Consider the following 23,489-nt stretch of genomic DNA (forward strand, 5'->3'; position numbering starts at 1 on the left):
TCCTGGGCTCCCTGTGTTCTAACAATACCGTCATTGTTGTTATAACCGCTTTGTTTTATTTGATTAAATTGAGTATTTAAAAAAAAACGTCAGGTGCAATAAAATAACACAATAATGTGTTGGTAATTAGAATATTTACGTAATCCGAGCAGGTCAAGGGTCGCATGTTGGGCAATAGAAACCAAGCTACACGCAGCTAATCAGTTAGACAGACAGAATGCTATGGCACACAACTCTACTGGTTTATTGGACGGAAGCCAACAATAATCAATGGGAGTGTCGTGTAGCTACGGTATCGGTACAGGGAATGGAAAGGGAGTCTTCAGAATGGCGGACAAAATGAGGTACAGTAACATGTCTGCTATACTTGTTTTTGTTTTGAGATCATAGAGCTGGATTGTCTCCGTCATGTATTATACAGTATATTTATATACACTATGCATGGACGTCAGTGTACACTTCTATCTCAGACAGATCTGTTTTCCTCAGTAAAGTGCGCTGCGAAAGCGTATCATGTAAACAACAATGTATTTTACACGCGTGGTGCACGTCGCACGAGTCCCATATCGAACAGGACGCGGTGGGACGACCGCCTCCCTTTAATTGTCTTTGATATTATGTATAACCAAAGTCACATTACAACACAGAGGCACAAGGATGTGCATGGTGCGTACTCGGGTAATAAACATGTTTCTGTGTACCTCCCTGGTGCAAGGACGTTTAGTTTACCTGCGTTTAGTATAGCGTAACTTTCACTTTGAAATCACAAGTACGTATTTTAAGATGGTGGTGTCGATGTATTCAATTTCTTGCTTCTATGCTATCGATAAAGAGCCATTGCTCGAAACGTCTAGCTATTTTTAATAGTTATTTAGGACTACGATTACCAAATATTATCTTCAATATATTATTCAATTTCACGGTATATAAGCTGCGCTGGCGGCGAAACAGTTGAAGTTGAGAGACATTGTTTGAACTGTGCACGTTTAGTTTACCTGCGTTTAGTATAGCGTAACTTTCACTTTCGATTTAATTAATTATGACGATGCTCGATATAAATTGAAGCTACGAAAGACAGATAAACGAACGATGATGACGTTTTAGTTCCGACGATCCGCGGTGACATACTAGTTCCGATGAATTCGTGTGGCGTGATGTCATTATTCCTAGAAAGTGAAAGAACCCTTAACCACGTATGTGCATATGGCAATATTCTTCAACCTGGTATTTTTTTTATATTTAATTTTTCATTCTTTTCGTCTGTTTTTTCGAGTTTAAAAAATGTGAGCTGGCTGGAGCCTTCATCCCTTGTCTATTTCTTACACTAGATACTAGCCGATAACACCCCCCCCCCCCCGCTCATAGGGAGTGCGTACAGTTGATCATAGTTCCTGGGCTCCCTGTGCTTTCACTGCGTTAGCCAAAACAAGGTCAGCTTGGACGTTCAGTTGCGAGACATAAAAAAAAAAAAAAAAAAAACGCAGCTAGTGATACATTTTGAAAATAAAAATACAAAATAAACGCAATCAGAGGCGCCGACCACGCGCGTTGGTAATAAATGGAACGCGTTGTGACACAGTCTCACCAGCTTCTTTCACTGGCGCAATATAATTATGCTATTTGCCAACGCACTTATATTTTTAATACATTGACGAAAAACACCACAAGAAAAATGAAAATCAGGCTTGTAATTACTAGTAACTCAACTCGAACGCAATATTCATCACTGTAAAAGTGGATAAATTCGAACCAGCCAGCTCATGACCGGAGACGTCCGGTCGTCTTGGTTGATAACTCGCCAATTCACCATAATCGTGGTGGTGAACTGTTTAGCTGATCTTTCAAAAGATGGGCATTCAATTCATATTCATCCCAACTTATTTGAATATTCTTTCGGAAATTTTAGACATTGTTCAAACGATCCTGTACAGTTGTACTGTCACATGTTTTTCGTCTTAGCCTTGTCTTTTCGTCTTAACCGTCGCAGTCACGGTCCGTTTATTTTGTTTTTTCATACTCGAAATCTAACGCTGGCACCGTTTATTTTGTCATGTCTCACAACTGAACGTCCAAGGTGACTCTGTTTTGGCTGCACGTCTCAGAAGTATTGGGGAAGCTTTGGTTTTGACTAAACAGTTGGCTTTCGAATCCCGCTGGCGCCGACTCGTGGTTGCGTCCACTCTAGTGAAACTATATTGCATCAGGGAAGATAGAATGCTTCTACGTAGCTTGGTACATGCGTGGATTCCCCTGAATGATATGCTTTGTTACGCGAGACGTGATAACGTAAAAAGTAGTTTCCCTGGTCAGCCTGAGAATGGCCACAATCAGCGTACACGCGATAATATCATGAATGCGATTAATCTACCGATATTTACTACTAGTATATGAGAACAGTTTCCCTGGTATAGTATAGTATAGTAGAATTTTATTTGGAATGTACCAATGAAATCTTGAGTAAAGTCCAATAATAATAACAAAACAAAACATTCAGGACAACAAAACTTACAGTACTAAAACATATTAAGAATATAGAAAATAAATTTTGCCAAAATGCTAAGGATGAAAGAATCATTACTTGAAACAATAATAAGAAATAATTTATCCATGCTAAAATCTTCCAACTTTGGGGCATAGATATTCTGATATGGATCTGATTTAGGTAGATCTGTTATCACAAGTAATTGTTGGATAAAGTTAAGCCATGGGTCATGCACAAAAATTATTGTATATTTGAATGCGAAATCGCCATTCAACTGTAAGACCGTCCCCTACTGTTATATAGCTTGAAGTTTCTCCCAGAGTGGGCGTGACCAACAGACGGTGCCAGCGATATTCGAAAGCCAACCGTTTAGTCAAGACCAAAGCAGTTAGTCAATTTGCTAGCGAGTTTGCAAATTGACTGCCCCCAATATTTCTGAGACTTGCTGTAAAAAATAGCCCAAAAGTTACAATTTAAGTCAATCTAAAATAGGACACTAATCTAGAGAAACAGAACTTCTCCCCAATGAAAATGCTGACCGGCGATGGCATTTACTTTTCCATTTTCAACTCGTTTGAATATTCGTGTTTTGTTGTTTGTATTTAATCAATATAAATGAAATCACAAGTACGTTGTGTATTTTAAGATGGTAGTGTCGATGTATCCAATTTCATGGTATATGAGCAGCGCTGACTGCGAAACTACGTTGAAGTTGAGAGACATTGTTTGAACAAACACTGCAAAACAATGCAAAGCGTCTATTCAGTCCAGTACACAAAGACGAGGTTAAACAAGTCTGGGCATGAACTGAGAAACAATTTGCCCTCGGAATTATTTGCGAGTAAACCTGAAAGTGTGAAGAATTTTTCTTTTTTATACGGTCGCATTTACTATTGTGTAAAGTTATTTAAATCAAATTGATTTTAATAAGAAACTTATTTTTGAAAATCATCATCTAACAGTTTTATCCATTGTAATGGTGTTAGATACCCACAGGCATGCAGATGTCAAATTATTATAGAATAACAGAACGAGGTAACAATAACAAATAATACCGTATTAAGCGTACAAACCTCTTACAGTCCATTGTGTACCCAATGAAATCTTGAGTAAAGTCCAATAATAATAACAAAACAAAACATTCAGGACAACAAAACTTACAGTACTAAAACATATTAAGAATATAGAAAATAAATTTTGCCAAAATGCTAAAGATGAAAGAATCATTACTTGAAACAATAATAAGAAATAATTTATCCATGCTAAAATCTTCCAACTTTGGGGCATAGATATTCTGATATGGATCTGATTTAGGTAGATCTGTTATCACAAGTAATTGTTGGATAAAGTTAAGCCATGGGTCATGCACAAAAATTATTGTATATTTGAATGCAAAATCGCCATTCAACTGTAAGACCGTCCCCTACTGTTATATAGCTTGTTGTTTCTCCCAGAGTGGGCGTGACCAACAGACGGTGCCAGCGATATTCGAAAGCCAACCGTTTAGTCAAGACCAAAGCAGTTAGTCAATTCACTAGCGAGTTTGCAAATTGACTGCCCCCAATATTTCTGAGACTTGCTGTAAAAAATAGCCCAAAAGTTACAATTTAAGTCAATCTAAAATAGGACACTAATCTCGAGAACAGAACTTCTCCCCAATGAAAATGCTGACCGGCGATGGCATTTACTTTTCCATTTTCAACTCGTTTGAATATTCGTGTTTTGTTGTTTGTATTTAATCAATATAAATGAAATCACAAGTACGTTGTGTATTTTAAGATGGTAGTGTCGATGTATCAAATTTCATGGTATATGAGCAGTGCTGACGGCGAAACTACGTTGAAGTTGAGAGACATTGTTTGAACAAACACTGCAAAATAATGCAAAGCGTCTATTCAGTCCAGTACACAAAGACGAGGTTAAACAAGTCTGGGCATGAACTGAGAAACAATTTACCCTAGGAATTATTTGCGAGTAAACCTGAAAGTGTGAAGAATTTTTCTTTTTTATACGGTCGCATTTACTATTGTGTAAAGTTATTTAAATCAAATTGATTTTAATAAGAAACATATTTTTGAAAATCATCATCTAACAGTTTTATCCATTGTAATGGTGTTAGATACCCACAGGCATGCAGATGTCAAATTATTATAGAATAACAGAATGAGGTAACAATAACAAATATTACCGTATTAAGCGTACAAACCTCTTACAGTCCATTGTGTGATTTGGTATGGTTTGTTTAAGTGTCTGGAAATGTATTCAATAACTTCATTTTTTATACATGTCGTCTTTCATTGCTTAGACTGATATAACAAATTTGAATTAAAGCTGCAAGCAATATTTCGAGTCACAATCAAGTTTACTAAATTTTACAGCATTCTGAATTATGGTTTATGAAAAATATCGATTTTGACGAACAAATATTCGCGAAATATATCTGATTCGCAACAAAAACAGGGATTCAAGATATGACCATAGCACGAATGACAAAGGTCTTAGTGCTTGTTGCTAGGGACAACTCTATAATATTGCATTCAAAAACATGGGAAAGTAGTATTTACTGAATCCAGTTTGTAGTAAAGCATTGATGCAATAGGTCCATGGAAATTAGATATATGCATAATTAATTAATGAGGTCACTTGACCATACAAGAGGTCATCCAAATGTTATCCAATTGAACATCGTTTTTAGTAAATGCATATCTAAAATGAGGTCATGTGACTACAGACTCATCCAAATCTAGCCATCAATGTATCCAGTTTTTTAGTAAATGCATATCTAAAATGAGGTCATGTGACTACAGACTCATCCAAATCTAGCCATCAATGTATTCAGTTTTTATTAAATGCATATCTAAAATGAGGTCATGTGACTACAGACTCATCCAAATCTAGCCATCAATGTATCCAGTTTTTAGTAAATGCATATCTAAAATGAGGTCATGTGACTACAGACTCATCCAAATCTAGCCATCAATGTATCCAGTTTTTATTAAATGCATATCTAAAATGAGGTCATGTGACTACAGACTCATCCAAATCTAGCCATCAATGTATCCAGTTTTTAGTAAATGCATATCTAAAATGAAGTCATTTGACTACAGACTCATCCAAATCTAGCCATCAATGTATCCAGTTTTTTAGTAAATGCATATCTAAAATGAGGTCATGTGACTACAGACTCATCCAAATCTAGCCATCAATGTATCCAGTTTTTTAGTAAATGCATGTCTAAAATGAGGTCATTTGACTACAGATTCATCCAAATCTAGCCATCAATGTATCCAGTTTTTTTAGTAAATGCATATCTAAAATGAGGTCATGTGACTACAGACTCATCCAAATCTAGCCATCAATGTATCCAGTTTTTAGTAAATGCATATCTAAAATGAGGTCATTTGACTACAGACTCATCCAAATCTAGCCATCAATGTATCCAGTTTTTTAGTAAATGCATATCTAAAATGAGGTCATGTGACTACAGACTCATCCAAATCTAGCCATCAATGTATCCAGTTTTTTAGTAAATGCATGTCTAAAATGAGGTCATTTGACTACAGATTCATCCAAATCTAGCCATCAATGTATCCAGTTTTTTAGTAAATGCATATCTAAAATGAGGTCATGTGACTACAAACTCATCCAAATCTAGCCGTCAATGTATCCAGTTTTTAGTAAATGCATATCTAAAATGAGGTCATTTGACTACAGACTCATCCAAATCTAGCCATCAATGTATCCAGTTTTTAGTAAATGCATATCTAAAATCAAAGAAAGCTTAGAAAGAACTCCCATGTGCTGAGAGTATTGGAGACACATTAAATATAATTCGAAATTACTTAGCTGAAAACTAATTATGCAAATCAGAAAATTAATATGACCAGATTTGAGTGTAAAACTAATGAGGTCTGCGCAATGTAACAGAAAATCTATGTCTCCAAGTTTAATTGAAATGTGATTAGAACCAAAAAATTATGAATTATTATGCTTATTAGGGAATTAATATGAACAGATTTTTACCCCAAACTAATTAGGTTTGTACATTGTCCTAGAGCATCTTTATACTAAGTTTCATTGAAATGGAATAATTAGTACCGTGAAAACTCCAAAATTTCGACCCCTCTAAAAATTCGATCGCCAATTTATTTGCCGGGTTTCGGTGTTTTATTTACCTCCAAATTTTCGATTCCACTAAAAATTGCCGACTCATTCTTATTCGAAAATTGCGACCAGTTTTAGTTTTCCCACAAACGAAAAAAAAACGATGTGAGCGTTCAAACGGGACCTTCCTCGAAGGCATGAATCCGGGTTTCTGATTGACTGAGAGATTTTTATTTTATTGGTAACGAAAATATATTCTAAATAAACGAAGTTTGAAATAAAAACGAACACAAAAATCTCGGCATGCTGCGTTTCTGAATTGTTGATTATTACTGTACTCAGTAGTGATTATAATAATGTACACAAAATAAATTTGTTGAATGGTTATGAAATACAAATAAAAGTCAACTTAGTTTCATCGTAAGCGAATGATTCCGGTCTCGTATAAACGTTTGATGCTGTAGGATATCCGCCATGTTCTCTTAGGTCAAATAGGTCAAATCGCTAATTAACCAATCAAAAAGCTGGATGATGCCAACGTGTTCAAATTACCATAGCTTATTTAAATATGTTAATGTTATTGAACGCAATGCGGAAGAGATTGGTGTTGTAGTACGATGTTTTGGCTTGGATTTTGATGCGAAAACGGCATGATTTTTTTTAAATAAAAAAATTTGTTGTTTTTAAAAAATAAACTGGTCATCTGAAGAATAATTTAACATTGTTCACAGTGATAACAGCTCATTCTCGAAAGGAAGCTTACCCGCTCACGCTAGTCACGATAAAAATCATACACGTGTACTCTTGAATAGACAAACGTCAATGACTACGGTAAAACTTAGACTCTATTTTAGCCGGCAGGATTGATTGAAATGTCCGAAAAATGACGCCAAAATACACCTTAAAAGTCCCATTTTATTTTCTTAAATCCCATTTTATTTTTTAATCCAAGGGCGAATTTACGGCAGAATTTGGTCCCTCAAATAAGGGACACGTGAGCTTTGATTCTAACCGGATACATTGCACTGGGTCGGGGAGATAGTTTGCTAAACTTCCATGCATCTTTTGTCCAATGGGTACCTGTACTTCGATTCGCAAGTTTTTCTAGGTAGTGCGAGACAGCTTTGTCTTTTGACCTATTAGTTTTGTGCTGACCTCTTCTCCGCGTCTTGATGTTTTGTTTTGCTTGTCATAATACTCACCGATTGATGACTTTGTTTAGATTTTGAGTTACAACTCGGCCACGACCTTTGCTTTTACCGTGAAACATGAGGAAGTTTACGTCAATTGACGGACATTGCATTTTTTAAAAACTAATGAAGCACACTGTCTATCATCCCCATTTTTTCATTTGCTGATTTCTATTCTGAAAAATTCGACCGTCCGAAAATGCACCTTAATTTTGACTCTAAAAACACGTCACATATCTAACACCAATTATTTAAAACCGGTCGAAATTTTGGAGTTTTTACGGTACTTTAGATATCAGTGTGAAAGCTTAAAATTGGTTAATTATGCAAATTAGGTAATTAATATGTACAGATTTTAACCCACAATTATTCAGGTCTGTCTATTGTCCTACAGCATCCATGTACATTCATTGATATGTGATGTATAGTACCTGAGATATCAGTGTGAAAGTTGGTTAATTATGCAAATTAGGTGATTAATATGCACAAATATTTACCGGAAACTAATTGGGTCTGCATAATTCTAGATTCATTGAAATGTGATGATTAGTACTTTAGATATCAGTAGAAAAGCTGAAAATTAATTATGCAAATTAGGTAATTAATATGCACAATTATTTACCCTAAAACTAATCAGGTCTCTGCATAGTCCTAAAGGATCTATGTACCAAGTTTCATTGAAATGCGATGATTAGTACTTGAGATACCCGTGGAAAAGCTGAAAATTAACTAATTATGCAAATTAGGTGATTAATATGCACAAATATTTATCGAAAACAATCAATCTCTGCATAGTTCTTGAGTATGTAAGTACCAAGTTTCATTGAAATGTAATGCTAACTACTTATATCAAATGCTGAAAATTAATTAATTATGCAAATTAGGTAATTAATATGTACTGATATTACCATAAAAACTATCAGGTCTGTGCAGTGTCGTATGACATCTATGTACCAAGTTTCATTGAAATGTGATGATTAGTACTTGAGATATCAGTGGAAAAACCGAAAATTGACTAATCATTATGCAAATTAGGTAATTAGTGTCCACGGATTATTACCAAAAACTAATCAAAACCTAGCATTAGTTCAGAGCATCTATGTACCAAGTTTCATCAAAATCCAATGAGTGGTTGTTTAGATATCAGTGGAACAGTCATGGAACCACTAAAAAATAGCTAATTATCATGCAAATTAGGTAATTAATATGCACGGATTTTTACCAAAAATTAATCAAATCTGCGCATATGTTCAGAGCATCTATGTACCAAGTTTCATCAAAATCCAATGAGTGGTTCTTTAGATATCAGTGGAACAGTCATAGAACAGCTAAAAATTAGCTAATTATCATGCAAATTAGGTAATTAACGAGCATGGATTTTTACCAAAACCTAATCAAATCTGCGCATTGGCCCAGAGCATCTATGCACCAAGTTTCATCAAAAACCGATGTATGGTTCTTGAGATAGCAGTGGAACAGTCGGACACACATACACACACACACACATACGTGTGTTGGTGTAGACGTAGAAGTGGAGTCTGTAGACCAGACATACACAAACAAAGTGGAGCCCTTTGTACAAGTGGAGCCCCAAATTGGTGGCTCCACAATGTTTCATAATTTATATTAATATTTAATCGAATTTAAGTCAAGTTTGCGAAGCTTAGGTTTAGTATCGGGGAAGGTATGGTTCACGTTATATTAATATTAATATAATTATACCATACCTTACCCCGATACTAAAACCTAAGCTTCGCAAACATTTCCATGTTCAGTCACGGGATATTCAACTCTAGTTTAATTAAACTTAATTAAAGTGCAATTCTCCATTGTATTGCATAGTAATTGAGTTTAATTAAACTCCAATTAAAACGCAACCCTATATAGGAACGCGTTTTAATCGAGTTCATATCGCAACTATATTAAAAGTTAATTCAACTATATTAAAAGTTAATTCAATGGTGGCTCCACAATTCATGGGACACCTGTATACACACATACACACATACACACATACACACATACACACACACATACAGACACACTAACTGCAAAGACTCCCATTTTGTGCTTCGCACATGGGAGTCAAAAATGAGGTCATGTGACTACAGACTCATCCAAATCTAGCCATCAATGTATCCAGTTTTTTAGTAAATGCATGTCTAAAATGAGGTCATTTGACTACAGATTCATCCAAATCTAGCCATCAATGTATCCAGTTTTTTAGTAAATGCATATCTAAAATGAGGTCATGTGACTACAGACTCATCCAAATCTAGCCATCAATGTATCCAGTTTTTAGTAAATGCATATCTAAAATGAGGTCATTTGACTACAGACTCATCCAAATCTAGCCATCAATGTATCCAGTTTTTAGTAAATGCATGTCTAAAATGAGGTCATGTGACACAAGTGTGACAATGGTATATGCCATGATGTCACAAGTGTGACAATGATATATGGCATAGTGTCACAAGTGTGACAATGGTATATGCCGTGATGTCACAAGTGTGGCAATGATATATGGTATGTTGTCACAAGTATGACAATGGTATATGTTATGACACACATATGACAATGGTATATGTTATGATGACACAAGTGTGACAATGATATATGCCATGATGTCACAAGTGTGACAATGATATATGGCATGGTGTCACAAGTGTGACAATGGTATATGCCGTGATGTCACAAGTGTGACAATAGTATATGCCGTGATGTCACAAGTGTGACAATAGTATATGCCGTGATGTCACAAGTGTGACAATGATATATGGCATGGTGTCACAAGTGTGACAATGGTATATGCCGTGATGTCACAAGTGTGGCAATGGTATATGCCATGATGTCACAAGTGTGACAATGATATATGGCATAGTGTCACAAGTGTGACAATGGTATATGCCGTGATGTCACAAGTGTGGCAATGATATATGGTATGTTTGTCACAAGTATGACAATGGTATATGTTATGACACACATATGACAATGGTATATGCCATGATGTCACAAGTGTGACAATGATATATGGCATAGTGTCACAAGTGTGACAATGGTATATGCCGTGATGTCACAAGTGTGGCAATGGTATATGCCATGTCACAAGTGTGACAATGATATATGGCATAGTGTCACAAGTGTGACAATGATATATGCCATGATGTCACAAGTGTGACAATGATATATGGCATGGTGTCACAAGTGTGACAATGGTATATGCCGTGATGTCACAAGTGTGACAATAGTATATGCCGTGATGTCACAAGTGTGACAATAGTATATGCCGTGATGTCACAAGTGTGACAATGATATATGGCATGGTGTCACAAGTGTGGCAATGGTATATGGCAAGATGTCACAAGTGTGGCAATGGTATATGGCAAGATGTCACAAGTATGACAATGATATATGGTATGATGTCACAAGTATGAAAATGGTATATGGCATGCTGTCACAAGTATGACAATGGTATGTAGTATGATGTCACAAGTATGACATTGATACATGGCATGATGTCACAAGTGTGACAATGATATATGGCATGATGTCACAAGTGTGACAATGATACATGGCATGATGTCACAAGTGTGACAATGATATATGGTATGATGACACTAGTGTGACAATGATACATGGCATGATGACACAAATGTGACAATGATACATGGCATGATGACACAAGTATGACAATGATATATGGCAAGATGTCACAAGTATGACATTGATACATGGCATGATGTCACAAGTGTGACAATGATACATGGCATGATGTCACAAGTATGACAATGATACATGGCATGATGTCACAAGTGTGACAATGATATATGGCATGATGTCACAAGTGTGACAATGATATATGGCATGATGTCACAAATGTGACAATGATACATGGCATGATGTCACAAGTGTGACAATGATATATGGCATGGTGTCACAAGTATGACAATGAGGTATGGCATGATGACACAAGTATGACAATGGTATGTAGTATGATGTCGCAAGTATGAAAATGGTATATGGCATGATGACACAAGTGTGGCAATGATATATGACATGGTTGACACAAGTGTCACAACATACCATTGTCATAATTATGACATCATCCATATACCATTGACATACTTATGGTAACATGCCATCTACCATTGTCATTCTTATGACATGCCATATGATATAGCATTGCCACAATTATGACATCATCCATATACCATTGTCATAGTTATGACATCATCCATATACCATGACTTCCCCCATATAGCAAATATCGGCAGATTAATAAAATTTATTTTAATATCAATTGCGCACTAGCTGACTACGGGTACACTGGCGCGCCTCTTGGAAACCTAGAACGCTCCGCTCCCGATAATAGTTAAAGCGGAGGAGTCGTCACCTGCGCATGTGTCAGATTGTCTTAGCATGTCATTGTTCACAAACAAGCGTCTATCCTGGAGCTTTTGCGTTTTTAGCATGAGTTGTTACCGTCGCTTGAGACTCAATTCCCGCGCACGCACAGATGACGACCCTTCCGCTTTAATTAAACTGAGCTTGTTTATTTCTTACTTCCAGGAAATACAATGACCGCACAAGTTTGGCAAGTATGGTCCCTAATGTTGTGGATTCCAAGTTGATCACTAAAACAATACGAATCTTTCTAAGTTCCACATTCACCGATACAACGATAGATCGCAATGTCTTAATGGAAGAAGTATTTGAACCCATACGTGTTATGTGTCGACAGCATGGTGTGGCGTTTGAAATAGTGGATCTGCGCTGGGGTTAGTTATTTCTTATTGTAATGTAGTCGTATCAGTGTTGCCATTTATGGCAATGTGTATTTAACGAGATAATTAGCACTATTAGACAAAGATTAAAAAACACGTCGTACAAATCATTTCAGTAAAACAACTTCAGTATAACGTCCGATCACCCATTCAATCTCATTCAAATGACAGCATGTAAACACTGCTAGTATTGTGTATTCACGTGTGATCCACGATTTTTATGGATAAGATTTCAAGTTCAATATATGTACATCATATTACTATATATTCATATTTTATTATGCCAGGAGTGAGGCGTGAATCAGTCACTGACCATCGTACACTGAATATCTGCTTGGAAGAGGTTAAACGTTGCCAGGAAACATCACTTGGGATAGCCTTCATCGCCATACTTGGAGACAAGTATGGATGGAGGCCACTTCCGCCCACAATTCCCAGCAATGACTTCCTAAAATTTCAAGAACACCTGGACGACAGCGGTCGTGCCTTGTTGAATAAATGGTACCTTCATGACGACAACGCTGTACCAGCGTCCTATACTCTCCAGCCAATCAACAAAGAATTTGATGTCCAGTCGCCGAATGCAGAAACACACGAAAAAGCAATGGAAGAATGGACAAAGGTTGAGCAAAAGATCCGATCGTTTTTATACAGTGCAATTGAAAAAGCCGACCTGAGCGACAACAAAAGACGCCACTATTTAGGATCAGTGACAGAACGTGAAGTGGAGGTCGGCATCATAGAGCTAGAGCACGATGAAGCTACTAAAACGACAATGGCAATAGACCGCCGATTTGAAAATATCGATGTCAAATCAGAGAATGCAAAACTGTACATAAACTTTCAGGTAATTAATTATGGAATACATTGATCAAAGTATTAAATAATAATTGTAAATTATTTTACACATACCAACAAATTCAAATTAAGAAACATAAAACAAATTAGCACAAATATGTATTAATAACTGTGTACAATGTTGTTACCCAGGGCAACGAAGCAGATGAAGATAGTAGAAAACATCTGAAGAAACTAAAAGATGAGGAGTTGTCACCTAAATTGGGACCAGATAGATTTTTTCCATTTCATAATTTGAAATGGGACAATGAAGGCATCAGTATGGATATTCATGGAGATTATATAAAAGGTAAATTAATTTTGGATGTAATTTACTCCATATTAAGAAGAAATTAAATATGTATACTTCTCATTCTTTCGAGGAAATTTCAATATTTTATTCTTGGTTTGTTTTCAATTACAGAAATGTGTGAGAAAGTAAAATCTCTCCTAGAAACTAATGTTAGACGTGTCCTGAGCCAGATTGGACCAATTGATAAACTGGAGGAAGAAATAACTCGACATGCACTCTTCTGTAGGGAACATACCATTAACTTTGTAGGGAGGGCAAGCATACTTTCCAAAATTCATAAACACATTGATGGTGAAGATCCCATGATGCCATTGGTAATTTATGGAGAATCTGGTGTTGGTAAAACCGCGCTGGTATCCAAAGTTGTACGAGATGTACAAAACCGATACCTTGGATCAGATCTTGCTATTATCTACCGTTTCTGTGGTACCTCTGCGGATTCATCTTCTGGTCGTGGATTGATGCTCAGTCTGTGCCGACAGATTGCACGTATCTATGGGGCCAATGAAGAGTCCATTCCACAAACATACTCTGAGCTGATCGAAGAATTCATAAAACTTCTAAACAAAGCAAATGCAGATGTCCCTTTGTTCATTCTCATTGATTCTTTGGACCAGCTGTCTGATGAGAATAGTGCAAGACAGTTCTTGGAATGGCTACCAAGAACAATTCCGAATTATGTTCGCCTCATTGTTAGTACATTGCCAGATGTCGGTGGATGTCTGGATAGGCTGAAGACATTTGGACTACCAACATCCCATTTCATACAGGTAATAGACCATAACACATTCGTCCAAATGGGAAGTGCAATCAAACACCATAAAACATAAAAATAAGACATAAATACATTTTTGTCTTGCCTAACCTGAAACATATTACAAAATAGAATACAGATGAATGTATTACTACATATCTATTCCTTTTCTCTTTTAGATTAACAGACTTGATAAAGATGATGGTCCTGCAATTCTGGATGGCAAATTAAAGAATATTGGCAGAACTTTGACACCCAAACAGCGGAACGTCATCCTAACTGCCTTCAAGAATTGTTCATTGCCGCTCTACTTAGAATTGGCGTTCCAACAATGTCGTGATTGGGCATCCTATAAGTAAGAACAATAATAAACCAATTTCTGCACTAATAGCATGACCACCAAAATGCGATTTCCCCCCGGAATTCCCATGGCTAATTTTGACGTTTATTTGACCTCAATGTAAACTGAATAATATAGTTTATTATATTCAATGATAAGTTTTCTATCATATAACTAAGTCTGAAAATTCAATTATATATTTTCAGGGATATTAGTGAATGTAAGCTGGAGGCTGACGTTGATGGCATGGTTAATTCATTCTATGAGTCCCTGGAACGATACCATGGTAAATTGTTAGTAAGCCGAGTGTTGGGTTTGATATCTGCATCAGTTGAAGGGATCAATCCAGATGAGTTCCTCGATATTCTCAGCTGTGACGATGAGTTACTCGATGATGTTCTTGTTTGGCACGAACCACCTCAGAAACGTCTCCCCCCATTGCTACTTGCACGCTTACGTCACGATTTGGGAAGTTTCTTGGTGGAGAGAGGTTCACAAGGTTCAATTCTGGTGTCACTGTATCATCGGCAGTTCTGGGAAGTGGCTCAACGTCGTTACCTTTCCGGAGATGCATGGAAAGAGACTCACTCTAAGATTGCAAGATATTTTTCTGGAAGTTTCCACAATGAGTTTAAGAATCGAAGCATTAGAGCCCAGCCATTGGCATATAGCAAGGAATCATTGAATATCCGCAAAATAAGTCAATTGTTATCAAATCACATCGCAGCTCAAGAATTCGACAAGTTGCGTGACGTGATATGCAATTTAAAGTTCGTACAAGCTAAGTGCATGGCTGACATGGCTTATGACTTACTGTCTGAATGCACCAGAGCAGTTGCTGAAGTTCGCAGGTTGAATGAAGATGTCAAGCAGCTGGATCTAGGAATTGTTAAAGATCTAGAAGAAATGCTAGAATTTCTGAGAAGAGAAACTTATATCATCAGCAAAACTCCGCTGTTAGTCTACCAACAAACCCAGAATGCCCCAAAGGGCACAGCTCCAGAGAAGGCAGCAACTAAATTGAAAGAGCAATTCACTGCTGATGTGGAGCCGTACATAACAAAGCCAACAGGATGGATTGAATATATGAATAAACCCTCTGAATGCGAAGCTTACAAACAGCAGCTAAGTGGTCATCAAAACACTGTTCTCTCTGTCTCATTTTCCAAAGATGGCAATTCAATTTATTCAGCCTCTGTAGACAAAACTGTTCGAGTATGGAATAGACACACAGGTGATTTAAAAGGTCAACTCGAAGGTCATAATGGTGCAGTCACATGTGTCAGGTTTTCTCCAACAGAAGAAGATGTTGCTACAAGTTCTGGTGATTTAAGCATCCATTTGTGGGACCCAAAGACATACCAACAGAGACGTGTGATTGAAAATGCCCACAAGATGTGGATCAACTGCATCTCATACTCACCTGATGGTAAGAAATTAATATCATCATCACTGGACAAAAAATTAAAAATTTGGGATGTTGCATCAGGTCATATGAAGAGCGAGCTTATTGGTCATGAAGGTCATGTGATTTTTTGTGATTGGTCCCCGATCGATGATAATAAAGTGGCATCTTGTGGAGATAACCTGGAGCTGTATATTTGGGATGTGAAGAAACGGTCAACCATGCTTACACTGGTAGGTCATAAAATCAAAGACAACGTCAATTTCCCTGCTTCAGATCGCTTGGAAGGGCATAAAATCCTTGACTATAAATCCGCAATCTGGTGTGTCCGATTTTCTCATAATGGTAAGATGTTAGCGTCTGCAGCTGTCGACTCAAGTGCCATAGTTTACAATGCTATCACTGGTGACCAAATGGCAAGATTCCGTCTACCCAATGATGCTTCATCAGTTGCATTTTCACCTGATGACCAGTTACTGGTGGCGAGCTCGTCAAGTCACATGTCAGTCCATCTGTATAATATCATAAAGAAAGAAAACCTGGCTTTATTAGGTGGTCATTCCGGGTGGGTGATGGATGTCACCATGTCACCAGATTCTAAGCTGATCGCATCTGTATCACAAGATAAATCAATCAGAATTTGGGATGCTGCTGCAGCAGAGAAATTAACCCGATTGCGATTTCACTCAGAGAGATGTTGGAGTGTGTCCTATTCACCTGATGGAAAATGGTTGGCATCCTCATCTGACGACTTCAAGGTTTGTATTCCATATATTTTATTAAATTCAAATGAATGGGTACAATTCAGTTATGTTTTAGAGGGCAATTTTCACAGGCAGTTTTATTTCCATACAAGGCCAACTATGAATACAACTTTATCTTTTACACAGCTTGTTATCAGTTTATCAGTTTATCACAGCTAATTTCAGTAAAGCATAGCAACTACTGACACGCCCCTTGTATCATGTTTGCCAAGTAGTCGTAATAGTAGTAGTTATACAAAATATAGTTTTAATTTATATTTTGGGAGCATTCATTGTAACCCCCTGTGCTATCATGTTCTATTTATGCTAATTTCCTGACATTTGAAAACAATACAATTTAATCCAGCAACACGTCATGAATATAAGTTGTTGAATCTAATCTGCCTGAAAGATGACAAATATTATTTTCATTTGGGGTTTATTTTCGCTGAAGGGATGAATCAGTGAAAATACCATTTTCCTATGTTTTACATTCAACTCATCAAAATAAATGTTATACAAAATAACTAAAAAATATTTTTTACGAAAATTAAGTATTCTACAGCATGTTACTCACTAGTGCTTTTATCGCTAACAAATGTAAATATTGTTTCTTCACACCAGGAATGAAATAATGGATTATATATTCTCTAATTTCAGGTATGTGTGTGGAACATGGAAAAATATGAACCATCTTTGATATATGAGGGACATGACAGGAAACGTACGTTCTCATGTGGTGTGCGTGCCTGCACTTTCTCCAATAGCAGTGAATTGGTAGCCAGTGGTGGTGATGATTTAACTATAAGAGTTTGGACCAGAGACAAAGGAGAAACCAAAGTCACTATCAGATGTCAACCATTCTTGGCGTGGTGTTTGCGCTTTTCTAAAGACGATAAGCGTATTATTGGGGTTGGGGAGTTTGCACAATCAGTGCTGATTTATGATTGGGAAAGTCAAACAAAATTAATGGAATTAGGGGGTTTTGACCGATTCTGTCAGTATACGGAATTCTCCCCAGATGGTGGAAGAATTATTGGCTCATCTATTGACCATACAGCACGTATTTTCAGTAGTGAAGATGGCGCCCTCATTCAAACCATGGAGCAGCCTGCGTGGATCACATGTGCTTCATTCTCACACGATCAAAAACATATCGTCACATGCTCTGATGATTTGTTGGTTCGTATTTGGAATTCTGAAACAAACACGATCATTGGTACCATGTCAGGCCATATTTCAGAAATACGTATTGTATGCTTTTCACCGGATGATAAGTATATAGCATCAGCTGCATTAGATCAGACCATTCGTATATGGGATGTAGAGCAGCAAAAACAGATTCATGTGTTCCACACAGCGTCTGGTGTCTGGGCATTGGCATGGAATCCAATAGACACAACGTTGCTGACAGCCGGTGATGCTGTGGGATACGTTTATTTCCTGAAAATTCGCGACATCAAATAAATTATCATTTATTGTATTTCTGGAATGATGAATGATTTTTCAGATTCATTTGCAATCGGAAGTCAAACATTTTGGAAGTAAATAATAAATATTCTCGAATTTGTTCATTTTACATGCACATAACATCATGAGAACAACGTCACTTTTGGTTCAAAAAGTCATTAATGAATGTTATTATACTTGCAGGAAGCACAAAGCTCCTATATTAACACGGACTCTGTGTCTGGGAAACTATTTAACCTACCTTGTCTGTATTTTGGTAGTGATGTGCATTAGTCTGAACAAGTTATTCAATATTTCTTCTACTACAAATCTGTTATATTTTGTTGTTCATGGATATCTTGGTTAGTGTAGGTTAAAACATTTGTCATGGAATTGTGAATCACCTCATTCATTTGAGGGAATTAGGATTATAAATAATTTGATGAAATTTCTGATTTAAACATGTTTTCAAGCGTGATCATGCATTTGTAATACGACAAAATAGGGTTTAATTACATTTTTATATTGATTACTGATAAATATACCAAGTTCAAGTATTAAACATGATAATTGTCAGCTTATTATGACAATTAGTAGTAAAGCTAAGAAATATGTCTACCATAATATTTCAGTATACCGGAATGTGTAGTGTTGAATGTGGCATTGAAATTCACAATTGATGAGTTATTGCCAAATCCGATGTGTTCTTTTTTTGTGTACTTATTATGATTCGTATATGATTTGTAATACCAAAACCTTATAACAAGAATAGTCAATGTGTCCATAATGTTGCTATATTAATCCGATAATAAATGTAAGAAATAAAAATAAATCCATGCGTATTTTTGTCTGTAAAACTTGAGCAGAATGATACTACTAACCTGCAATGATATTAGGAGAAGTTATATGAGAGCATAGGCATCATTTCAATTGAAGAATTGAAGATATCTTCACAAAAAGACAGAATCTGCGAGAAGTCCACATGTAGTGCCTATATGTGTAGTACCAAAGCAATCAGATTTGAGGTTTTCATCTTGAGGTCTTACCAAAAATGACAAAAACGTTTCATCAAAATTGAAGATATCATCAGAAAATGAACAAATCTTGGAGAGGTTCACCTGAGATAACTATATGTATAATATGAAAGCAATTGGTTTTGCGGTTTTCAACAAGAAGTAACTTTTTACTAAAATACCAAATAACAAAAAACGAACGTTATAACTCAAACCTGTTCTTGTTGAAGTTACCAGTGGATGGAACTTCTCTGATCAGGATTACTGGTAAATGGGTCTTCACAGATTATGATTACTGGTAGATGAGTATTCTCTGACTTGCATTATAGGATTAATAATAGATGAGTCTTCATTGATCAGGATCGTCAGTAGATAGGTATTCTCTGATCAGGAAAACAGACAGATGGGCTGTCTCTGATCTGATCAGAAATACCAATAGAGGGGTCTTCACTGATGTGAGTTTTCTCTGGTTGGGGTCACAAGTGAAAGATACATAAGACAATACGAAACATGACGTATTTGCTGTTGTGTGATCAGTAAGGTGTGTGATCTAGGAAATGCAAAATGCAAGCAGGAATTCAGCTTGGGATATGAACAGGATGTGAACAACTGATTAGAGATGCAACACAGTATGTATTTTTGTACAATGTAAACATTGTATATACCACAACCACTTCATATTTAATTCTTGACCATGCTATGTCTTGATATATTGATTATACATACTATGTTGTAGAATGCACTACAGCAAGCGTGTAATAAATGACTTAGAACTAAGGAATTTAACTCAAATTTAACCTTTGAATGTTTGTTTTTTCACCTTATACAAAAAACCTGCGTACAAATATTTTGAACATTTTTATTACGATCAGTAACCATTGGTAAATTATGTCATTCGGTTCAGAATTAACTAAAATAAAATATATGTTTAATTTTTTTTATGAACATTTATAAATTACAATGGCAAATGAATCAATCATTATGTGGAGTATGTCACACCTTTAGCAGTCTGAAGGCTACTTCATAGAGCAACAGTGAGGTGGTAATAACTATCTGAAGGCTAGTTCAAAGAGCAACAGTGAGATGGTAACCACTATTTGAAGGCTAGTTCATAGAGCAACAGTGAGATGGTAACCACTATTTGAAGGCTAGTTTATAGAGCAACAGTGAGATGGTAACCACTATCTGAAGGCTAGTTCATAGAGCAACAGTGAGATGGTAACCACTATCTGAAGGCTAGTTCAAAGAGCAACAGTGAGATGGTAATAACTATCTGAAGGCTAGTTCATAGAGCAACAGTGAGATGGTAATCACTATCTGAAGGCTAGTTCATAGAGCAACAGTGAGGTGGTAATAACTATCTGAAGGCTAGTTCATAGAGCAACAGTGAGATGGTAACCACTATCTGAAGGCTAGTTCAAAGAGCAACAGTGAGCTGGTAACCACTATCTGAAGGCTAGTTCATAGAGCAACAGTGAGATGGTAATCACTATCTGAAGGCTAGTTCATAGAGCAACAGTGAGATGGTAACCACTATCTGAAGGCTAGTTCAAAGAGCAACAGTGAGATGGTAACCACTATCTGAAGGCTAGTTCATAGAGCAACAGTGAGATGGTAACCACTATCTGAAGGCTAGTTCATAGAGCAACAGTGAGATGGTAACCACTATCTGAAGGCTAGTTTATAGAGCAACAGTGAGATGGTAACCACTATCTGAAGGCTAGTTCATAGAGCAACAGTGAGATGGTAACCACTATCTGAAGGCTAGTTCAAAGAGCAACAGTGAGGTGGTAATAACTATCTGAAGGCTAGTTCATAGAGCAACAGTGAGATGGTAACCACTATCTGAAGGCTAGTTCATAGAGCAACAGTGAGCTGGTAACCACTATCTGAAGGCTAGTTCAAAGAGCAACAGTGAGATGGTAACCACTATCTGAAGGCTAGTTCATAGAGCAACAGTAAGATGGTAACCACTATCTGAAGGCTAGTTCATAGAGCAACAGTGAGATGGTAACCACTATCTGAAGGCTAGTTTATAGAGCAACAGTGAGATGGTAACCACTATCTGAAGGCTAGTTCATAGAGCAACAGTGAGATGGTAACCACTATCTGAAGGCTAGTTCAAAGAGCAACAGTGAGGTGGTAATAACTATCTGAAGGCTAGTTCAAAGAGCAACAGTGAGATGGTAACCACTATCTGAAGGCTAGTTCATAGAGCAACAGTGAGATGGTAATCACTATCTGAAGGCTAGTTCATAGAGCAACAGTAAGATGGTAATAACTATCTGAAGGCTAGTTCATAGAGCAACAGTGAGATGGTAACCACTATCTGAAGGCTAGTTCATAGAGCAACAGTGAGATGGTAACCACTATCTGAAGGCTAGTTCAAAGAGCAACAGTGAGGTGGTAATAACTATCTGAAGGCTAGTTCAAAGAGCAACAGTGAGATGGTAACCACTATCTGAAGGCTAGTTCATAGAGCAACAGTGAGGTGGTAATAACTATCTGAAGGCTAGTTCATAGAGCAACAGTAAAATGGTAATAACTATCTGAAGGCTAGTTCATAGAGCAACAGTGAGATGGTAATAACTATCTGAAGGCTAGTTCATAGAGCAACAGTGAGATGGTAATAACTATCTGAAGGCTAGTTCATAGAGCAACAGTAAGATGGTAATAACTATCTGAAGGCTAGTTCATAGAGCAACAGTGAGATGGTAATAACTATCTGAAGGCTAGTTCATAGAGCAACAGTGAGATGGTAATAACTATCTGAAGGCTAGTTCATAGAGCAACAGTAAGATGGTAATAACTATCTGAAGGCTAGTTCATAGAGCAACAGTAAGATGGTAATAACTATCTGAAGGCTAGTTCATAGAGCAACAGTAAGATGGTAATAACTATCTGAAGGCTAGTTCATAGAGCAACAGTGAGATGGTAATAACTATCTGAAGGCTAGTTCATAGAGCAACAGTGAGATGGTAATAACTATCTGAAGGCTAGTTCATAGAGCAACAGTGAGATGGTAATAACTATCTGAAGGCTAGTTCATAGAGCAACAGTGAGATGGTAACCACTATCTGAAGGCTAGTTCATAGAGCAACAGTAAGATGGTAACCACTATCTGAAGGCTAGTTCATAGAGCAACAGTGAGATGGTAATAACTATCTGAAGGCTAGTTCATAGAGCAACAGTGAGATGGTAACCACTATCTGAAGGCTAGTTCATAGAGCAACAGTGAGATGGTAATAACTATCTGAAGGCTAGTTCATAGAGCAACAGTGAGATGGTAACCACTATCTGAAGGCTAGTTCATAGAGCAACAGTGAGATGGTAACCACTATCTGAAGGCTAGTTCAAAGAGCAACAGTGAGATGGTAACCACTATCTGAAGGCTAGTTCATAGAGCAACAGTGAGATGGTAACCACTATCTGAAGGCTAGTTCATAGAGCAACAGTGAGATGGTAACCACTATCTGAAGGCTAGTTCAAAGAGCAACAGTGAGATGGTAACCACTATCTGAAGGCTAGTTCATAGAGCAACAGTGAGATGGTAACCACTATCTGAAGGCTAGTTCATAGAGCAACAGTGAGGTGGTAATAACTATCTGAAGGCTAGTTCATAGAGCAACAGTGAGGTGGTAATCACTATCTGAAGGCTAGTTCAAAGAGCAACAGTGAGATGGTAACCACTATCTGAAGGCTAGTTCATAGAGCAACAGTGAGATGGTAACCACTATCTGAAGGCTAGTTCATAGAGCAACAGTGAGATGGTAATAACTATCTGAAGGCTAGTTCATAGAGCAACAGTAAGATGGTAACCACTATCTGAAGGCTAGTTCATAGAGCAACAGTGAGGTGGTAATAACTATCTGAAGGCTAGTTCATAGAGCAACAGTGAGGTGGTAATAACTATCTGAAGGCTAGTTCATAGAGCAACAGTGAGATGGTAATCACTATCTGAAAGCGAGTTTATAGAGCAACAGTAAGATGGTAACCACTATCTGAAAGCGAGTTTATAGAGCGACAAAACAATGGTAACCACTATCTGACGGCTAGTTCATAGAGCAACAGTGAG

The 23,489-nt window shown here is 37.0% G+C and overlaps 1 protein-coding gene across 1 annotated transcript; it reads left to right on the plus strand.

The window, feature by feature from the left end:
• Nucleotides 1-139: 139 nt before the first annotated feature.
• Nucleotides 140-19,233, plus strand: LOC100372360 (NACHT domain- and WD repeat-containing protein 1-like). Its single transcript, XM_085497930.1, has 8 exons — nucleotides 140-344; nucleotides 12,346-12,554; nucleotides 12,848-13,407; nucleotides 13,551-13,707; nucleotides 13,822-14,480; nucleotides 14,644-14,819; nucleotides 15,011-16,967; nucleotides 17,613-19,233. The coding sequence occupies exons 1-8, from the start codon at nucleotides 271-273 to the stop codon at nucleotides 18,417-18,419; spliced, it is 4,599 nt and encodes a 1,532-aa protein (XP_085354056.1). The 5' UTR covers nucleotides 140-270; the 3' UTR covers nucleotides 18,420-19,233.
• The last annotated feature ends 4,256 nt before the right edge of the window (nucleotides 19,234-23,489 follow it).

Source organism: Saccoglossus kowalevskii, chromosome 4 (assembly GCF_978046115.1).
Source record: "Saccoglossus kowalevskii chromosome 4, keSacKowa6.1, whole genome shotgun sequence".
Taxonomy (NCBI): Eukaryota; Metazoa; Hemichordata; class Enteropneusta; family Harrimaniidae; genus Saccoglossus; species Saccoglossus kowalevskii.